The 8,361-nt window shown below is 41.0% G+C and overlaps 1 protein-coding gene across 2 annotated transcripts; it reads left to right on the forward strand.

The window, feature by feature from the left end:
- TACSTD2 (tumor associated calcium signal transducer 2) lies at positions 1-6,224 on the forward strand. 2 transcript variants are annotated; one of them, XM_084852382.1, is made up of 2 exons: positions 1-303; positions 2,464-6,224. In XM_084852382.1, the coding sequence occupies exon 2, from the start codon at positions 2,492-2,494 to the stop codon at positions 3,419-3,421; it is 930 nt and encodes a 309-aa protein (XP_084708508.1). In that variant the 5' UTR covers positions 1-303; positions 2,464-2,491; the 3' UTR covers positions 3,422-6,224. The 2 variants fall into 2 exon arrangements, with proteins under 2 accessions (XP_084708508.1, XP_084708509.1); XM_084852383.1 differs by having other exon boundaries at positions 2,541-6,224.
- The last annotated feature ends 2,137 nt before the right edge of the window (positions 6,225-8,361 follow it).

Genomic DNA, 8,361 nt, shown 5'->3' on the forward strand with positions numbered 1-8,361 from the left:
TTTGCATGCATTATTTTAATATCTTTCAATATTATGTATCTAAGTTTTATATGAAAGTTGATATAAACTTTCGTATAAAGGTTTACCCTCGACAGTGGTTGATTGCTCTATTTTTATTCCTATGGGATCATTGTAGCCCTTTTAATGTATTTGCATTTTTTCTACTGACGTTTTTGATTTTATGTTTTCATTGTATCATTTGATTTTTGTTTTGATTTTTGTTGATTCAGTTGTACCTTGCCTAGAGGACTACAGTAACAGACTAAAATAATGTCATCCTAATCATTACAACAATCCAGTAAGGTGAGTCAATATTATTCCTCATATTACAGATAACAGGGTAGGGGTGGGGGACTGAGGCTGAGAGAGAGCAGTTTGCTTAAGGCTAGCTAATGAGTTCATGGCAGAGGTGAGTTTCAGACCAGTGACTTCCTGGCTCAATCTCTGAGCCACAATGCTAATGTTGAAGAGGTAGAATAGACCCCTTCAGACCACATAGGGGATACGATTCTGAATGTTTTCCTATTTTTAAAGGAGTGGGAAAAATACTCCCTGCAAAATAGAAAACCAGCACTGAGGCAAAGGTCTGGGAAGCTATAGAATCTCCCTGCCATACTCGATTTCAGTTTGCAAGGAGTTTTTAACACAGAGGATCGTTTGCAGTGATGGAGTCCATTCTATTGCCTTAACGCTCATATCTTATCACTTAATTCTGCTACATGAGTAGAGGAGGCCTATATCCATGTTAATTATGATGATCATATATTTGATCAAGTTGGAAATAATCCCATCCTGCTTTTCAGCTCTCCTACTGTTCTTTCCAGTTATTCCTCTTTCCAGCCATCACTAGGGACACTCTTCCTCCTCAGAACCCTTACAACGTTGTCTGGCATTTCCCAGTCCCACCCCAATTTTTTACACTTTTGTTAAAGAATGCTGCTAGCTGCAATACAAACACTCCCATGGAATGCTTTGTTACTAGTAAGATTCACCACTTGTGGAAGTATGTGCTCAAACAATACTCATGAGTAGGGTTGGAGAACCTGCTTGTTCACCTCTCTTGCTGTGGCCCAGACGATGGTGGCGGTGAGAAGGAGGAACAATAGATGCCACAGCCTATTTGCTGTCAGGCTGCCAAGCAAGCAAGTGGTAGCAGTGATGAGAAAGCGGATGAAGAGCAATAGCAGCTGGTGACAATGGTGCTGAGAAGGCACACTCACTGAGGGAGCTCATTGAAGGTATCTTGCCCAAGGGCCTTCAGAAACCTAGAGCTGGCACTGCTGTCATTAATAGCAGAGGAAGCGTAATGAGTGTTTTCTCATTGTGTCAGGATATCACAGATTTTTAAGAAGTCCATGTTCCCACTGGATGGACTTCCATGATGGGGCAGCACTTCTCAAGGAGGAGCAAGCCTTTAGAGGTCAATGCTATTAGAAACAGCATTCCTAAAGTGCCACTTGACCGTGAAGGCCACTTCTCACACCACACAGAGGAAAAGCCCAGTGTACACTAAAACAGTGGGCTGCAGTTGATCATGGATCTGCAGTTCTCACATCACACTGAGGCAAAGCCCAGTGTACACTTAAAACAGTGGGCTGCAGTCGATAATGGTTCTTGCTGAATGTATTTGTAGGATAACTATGTCTGCCAGATTTACCCTGTACATTTTTAGGTGTACATTTTTTAGGTGTACACCCAAACATGTAATATGTGAACTGGCCATAACAGGAGCATGAAAGGAAGAGAAGTCCACTCCACATTACAGGAAGGCAGTAACGAGTGACTATGTTGCATACGAGCCTTCGGGTCACCTCATATTTGAGACATCCCCTGCTGACTTTCTCACCATTGTTCAGTGGAATACCTATGGAAGACGTATCACCTTGAATCTCTGAATCCTTGAGCCATAATGGGAATTCTCAATAAAGTGCTGGTCTGTTTTCTCCCTCCCTCCATTCTGTTCACCATGTATATTGACCACTTGTGCTGCTATTTGCCTTCAATGTTCAGGTGTGCTGGACGTTCTCATGTGTCTGTGCATGTGCAGATAGCTGACAGAAAAAGGGTGGATGGGGTTTGGTCTCACATTAGCTTGTAGACTGGCACTTAGGGTTCAGCCCATGAGGTAGGCACATTTCTGTTTGCAAAGAGCTTAACCTTGTATCGGTTTCTGTGTTTCTGGCATGTTCTGCTTCCTCATTCAGTGGGAGGAAAGGCAGGCAGGTAGCAGAGAGTTGCTGCCACTCCCTAATTGAAGAAGGTGCAGTGCTCTTGCCCTTTGTGGGTTTTCTGCGTCACCAGAGACCTGTTTTGTTTGTGAGTCACCAGGCGAACTGGTTGGGCAGGCCTGATGTTAATGTAGGGAGGGAGGGAGCAGATGCACCTGTCACACAGAAACCAGAAAGCTCTTGCTGTGGATGGGTCTTGTCTTCAGGCTGCTCTGTTCACTGTCTCTTCCTAAAGCCACCTTCTGTTCATCCTCCCCAAACTCATGGAGTCTACTTTTGGGGCTGCATTCTTTTTGATGCTTGTGGCTACAGGAGCAGCCCAGAATGATAACTGCATATGTCCAACAAACAGACGAACATCTTGTAACTCGGACTCTGGTAGCTGCATCTGCACAGCATTTGGTTCAAACCAGAGATTGGATTGTTCGATGCTGACTTCGAAATGTCTGCTGATGAAAGCGGAAATGAGCCGTGTAAACCCGAGGCGTTTCACGAAGCCTGAACATGGCTTTCTGGACAACGATGGGCTTTATGATCCAGATTGTGAGGCCAGTGGCATCTTCAAGGCGAGGCAGTGCAATAAGACAGACACTTGTTGGTGCGTCAACAGCGCTGGGGTAAGGAGAACTGACAAGGGTGATAAAAACATGAAGTGCAGTGAGCTTGTCAGAACAAACTGGATCGTCATTCATTTAAAGCACAAAGAGCGAGAATCTGCCTTCTCTGAGTCTGAAGTGGCAAACTATCTCCGACAATTCATTCAAAACCGGTACATGCTCCATCAAAACTTCATTCCAACTATCAAGTATGACCACCCATTCATCCGTATTGACTTGAAACAGAATGATTCACAGAAGTCTTACAGAGATGTCGATATTGCAGATGTTGCCTATTACTTTGAAAAAGACATCAAGCGTGACCCCATTTTTCATTCCAGTAATACGTTTAATCTTTCTGTCAATGGAGAACCTCTAGATATCGAAGAGATCCTAATCTACTACGTTGATGAAAAAAATCCAGAGTTCTCTATGAAACGCTTGACAGCTGGCGTTATTGCAGTGGTGGTCGTGGTGATCTTGGCCATTATTATTGGGATTGCTGTGCTGGTGATCACCAGGAGACAGAGGACTGGAAAGTATGAGAAAGTTGAGATTAAGGAGATGGGAGTAATGCGAAGTCAACAAAATGCATAGGTTCTTAATTTGAAGGCAGAACTAAGATTCTGACATTAAGGAAATGGAAAGTAGACAGCAAGCAGCATGTCTTTTGAAGGTGGGGAGGGTAAAGGCTTTTCCTTTTTTTAAAAAAAAAAAGCAAGAAAGATAAAACCAACAGTTCTATAGAAATTTCTACAATTGTAGATTGGAAGAGTGATATGGATATTGTTGCTATTTTCCTTTAATATAGTATACTATCTATGTCTCGGAGAGAATAACCCACCCTGAATTTTCCAGTTTCATAGTTAGGGTTTTTTTTAAAAAAGAAAACAATGTTCCTTAGCTACACAGTTAGCTTAATTTATATTAACTGCATTTCTATATCTGTTTTGTGTGTGTGGCCTTTTTTTTTTTAGTGCTCCTTGGCCTATGTTGCCAAATTGTGTGTACTCTTTCTGTACATCTCAGACTGATTTTCTGTTATTAAAGATGTTGTCTTTGATAAAGTGACTGCTTTTCTGAAAGTGTTTCCTTGTACCATTTAAATGTGATGATTTCCATCCCTGTGATCTAAAACATTTAAAAAATAATACTACCTTTTGTGAACTAATGCCAGCATAGGCTTTCCCATGGAACTGGTGTATTTCCAAGTATGTAATGCAATCTTCCTTGAAATAAATGTTCTTAACTTTGAACTGCTGCTAAACTTCATGCTGTGAGTTTAAAGAGTTTTCTACCCCAGCATAGATCCAACTAACTGAGGTTCTTAATATCTTTGGATATTTACTGTAAGTGGGTAAGCTTTGGTATCCTTGCTGAATCACTGCTCTAGTATAGCACACTCCATGTGCTGGATAGTGTAATATCAAGTTGTCAAGCATACAAAATTGGTGATCTAATTGATGATGAAAGGGTCACCAGGTTTCATCTAGTGTAAAGAGCAGCCTGTAGTAAGCTAGTGCAGTTTTAAGGGACACCCAGGTGTGTGCAATAAATGCTTGCTCACAACTTAGCTTGGGGTGGGGTAGAGGAAAAATCTACTCTCTATTTAACAGCCTTAGAAAGACTCAACACAGCATTTAGGAAATGCTGTGAGGTGTACTTCATCTTGTTAACTACTACTGTTAACTGCTAACTTAACCCAAGATAAGCAGAGTAGAATCTCCAAGCTGAAATGTGGTATTGTTGCTACATTTTAGGATAATCATCTTCTATGCAAAGCCTCTCCACAAACCCAGTAGGTTACTACAAGTTATTAAAATAGTTACTATTGTAGTTATTACAATCTGGCATGTGTCATAGGCTCCTTGCACATGACTTTCATCAGTTGTAGAGGCTGTTTTGCTTTTGCAGAACAGAAAATTGTCCCTTCTGAATGTAGGTGTAACCTTAAGTTCTTCTGTAATTCACTCCTAAGTTGCACTTTCAGACGGATCAGTGAGGTGGAGGTAGTTTAGCTTTTTTCAAGACAAAAATGGCTTCCTTCCTTCTGGAACAAGTTTCTCAAACTCATAGGACAACTTTCCCCAACCTGGTACCCTCCAATTATGTTGGACTTCAACTCTCATCAGCCCCAGCCAGGATGGTCAACGGTCAGGAATGCTGGGAGTTGTAGACCAAAACATCTGGAAGCCACCAGGTTGCGGGAAGTCGTCATAGGGCATTGAATCAATGGCCCTGGAACTTCATTATATAGCAGTAAGGTGGCCAGTTGCAAAAGAGGATAAGGCTCCTGCACTTTCAATGGTTTATTTATTTAATACCCCACCTTTCTGCAAAAAGTGGAGCTTTGGTTGTGTAGAAGGGGGAACAATATTTTATTTACTCAATCATTCATTCAAGGCGCAATCCTATGCATGTTTAGACAGAAAAAAGTCCTCCAGCTCCCATCATTCCCCAGCCAGCATGGGGAATTTTCTCTCTCCAAATGTATTAATTAATAATACTTGTATACCACTTAATATAATAAAACCTCTGAGTGGTTTACATGCAAAAATATTTTAAAAAGCACTGTTAATAAACAATTACAAAACAACAATAAAGGTAACTAAAAAGAAAAAAGAAAACAATAAGGGAATAAGTCTTAGTTTGAAACAGAGCGAAGGCTTCAAGACTATGAATTGGACACTCAGATGCCTGCCCTGAGTGAAGCCATGTCCACTGGCACCCCTAGACACAGCCCCTACCATGGTGCAGCCCTATGGCTCCCTGAGGGAGGGGTCCGTTCACTCTGTTTCCCTGAGGGTGGACTGCCCCACAGCAGGGGTAGCGGGCAGGCATATAACTGTGTCCCTCGGCCTACTAATTTCCCCTGGCTTAACACTGTAAGGGCTGCAAAGTTATGTGCAGAAGCTATGTGCATGACTAACATGGCAGGATTTAACTTAGAAAGATGACTTTTTATTAACCACAATTGCCATTATTATAAATTGTGCAATACAAAGCACGTCTTTTCCATACATACACTAGCATAAGTGCTTAAATAAAAGCAAAGATGGTGAGAATGGCAACAAGTGAGAACGCTTAGAGGATAAGGCTATAAATGGCTGTTTTCAGGATGAGAGGCACCAGGCCTTTGAATATCGGTTCCTGGGGAACAACAGCTGGAAGGGGCTATTGCCCTCATGTCTTGCTTGTGGGCTTCCCAGAGGCATTGTAGCCATCGTGGGACACAGGATGTGTGCCAACATAAGGCTTTGGTCTAATCCTCCAGGGCTTTTCTCATCTTCTTAACTGCTTTCTCAATTGCTTGGCAGAAAATAGTGGCAAATATCCCCCCCATCTTCTTGCATAGTAGTTTATGGACTTTGGACAACGGACATAATTATTTCCATGATGTATAATGGAGTACACAGTGTGGAATGCAAAGGTGCCTTAGCACACTGCATGTTTTCTACCCATTGTTTGTGTGTGTTTTAGAATGAAAATTGAGTTTATACACTAGAAACCTAGACTCCTCAAGGTCATAAGAAAAGCTGGGTACTTGAATTGGATATAACAAAAGAGATTTAAACAGTTACAAAAATATTTAGGAAAGCAGCAGCAGTTATATAGGAAAAGAATATCTTTTATTCCTCACACATTTCAAGTTAAACAAACACTTTTTGCAAGGGAAATTGCCTTTACAAACAGGTACAACAGTTAGATCTGAGTACCCTGTCAATACACATGAAATATGTAAGGTAGCCACATTTTTAAAAAAGTTCTGAGCCAGTCTACTGTCTTATCTTCTCTCCCCTCTCAGTGCATTGCAACCCCCCCCCCCAACTTCTCCCACATGGCAATTTTCAGGGGTAGTGGTGAATATGTGTATTCATTATGTGTGTGTACGTACCTGTGGATGGGTGTGCATGTGTGTGTCTGTGTACATGTTATGGGGGCGTGTTATGTGTGAGAATGTGTGTGTATGTGTGAGTGTATAAAAGAGACTATGAGGTGCCCCTGTCCACCTCTGGCATACAGCCCCTAGATAGTTCTCTGAAAGGTTGTTGTTGTTATTTATATCCCACTTTTTTCCTCTTGCAAGCAACCCAAGGTGGCTTACATGGTCCTTCTCCTCTCCATTTTTATCTTCATAAAAACCCTGGGAGGTAGGCTAGGCTGAGACTAAGTGACTGGAGACTAGAACCTGGATTTTCCAAGTCTCAGTCAAAACATTATACCACATTATCTCTCTAATGTAGGCTTTGGGCCAAAAAAAGAGGTCCATTTCTCTTCTCCTAAATAAATACTCAGAAGTAAGTTTTAGTGAATTCAATGGTGCTTACTCCCAGGCAAGTGGATATAGTTATTTATTTGTAACCACAATTTCCCTTGAAAATGAGTTTTACTCAAAACGTGTTGGGAATAAAACACACTGTGCCCACCCGCACGCACACATGCAGACATAAGTCAGTGCTGCTGTTGTTTTCCAGTGATAGTAGGTCATAAGATGGAAGAAAGACAATGGATTCAATGGTTAATCAGGAAGACATGTACAAGTAGTCAAAACTGCGTTGTCATAAAACAGTAGAAAACTATGGATAACCGTAGGGTAAGGAGGATTTCTTTTTTCTTCGTCAGATAAGATAAGCCAGACATGGTTAAAGTTGTATTAAAGTTACTATAATTAATTAACCTCATCCGAAAATGGATGGACCCTGGTATTTCTGTGTATGTCATCGAGAACCAGTTGTGTTCAGTGCTAGGGGACAGAGAAAGCTCTGAGGTCATAAATGGGGAGGGATACACTATATGTCACCAATTAATCAAAAGAACAGAAAGATTAATTGCAGCAAGGAGCACAGAGAACATCTCTGACCATATGTCATTCTAAAGTAAAGACGCAGGAAGAACTTGACTTTAACAAACTCTGTGTACTTCCAGAATATTGCATTCTTTTCTTGCTGTCTCAACGTTCTCGCCACTTTGCCTGCAAATGGTTGGCATCACATTTAATTTTAACTGGACATTACTACCAATGTTTACTAAAAATATTCAGAGAAATCTTTTAAGCTGTCTGAAATTTCATGGGGTGAAAAATGAAAAGGTCTCTTAGGCTGTGTACAAAGGACCAATTCAAATTACCTTTTCAAGATGTTATCATTTTAATACTAGTTAGTAGTCATATGACAAATAAGTTCCCTAATTCCATCATCCACACACACTCCTTGACCAAGCTCAATACAACTGATTATCAATCTGGGTCAGAATTATTCCTTTATCACAGACCCATTCCAATTGTACAATGGAGTCAACTTGCTCTCCGAGAAGATACTCTCTAGCAGACCTTGGAAAAGTCAGATAATTTACTATGGCAGCAGGCATGCTGATGGATAGTTGAAAGAGCTGACTGGAAAACAAACATGAAACCACATTTGCTTTATTATAAAATAATCCTAGAATCTTTTCAGCCCTAAAAACATTTTCTGTTCTACCAGCTGTTGTTTTAATAGTTGGCTGCACCTGACACTCCCTAAATGTATTTATTCTTTTGC

The sequence above is a fragment of the Heloderma suspectum genome, chromosome 4, assembly GCF_057233095.1.
Source record: "Heloderma suspectum isolate Gila_16-S chromosome 4, 16-S_ref, whole genome shotgun sequence".
Classification (NCBI taxonomy): Eukaryota; Metazoa; Chordata; class Lepidosauria; order Squamata; family Helodermatidae; genus Heloderma; species Heloderma suspectum.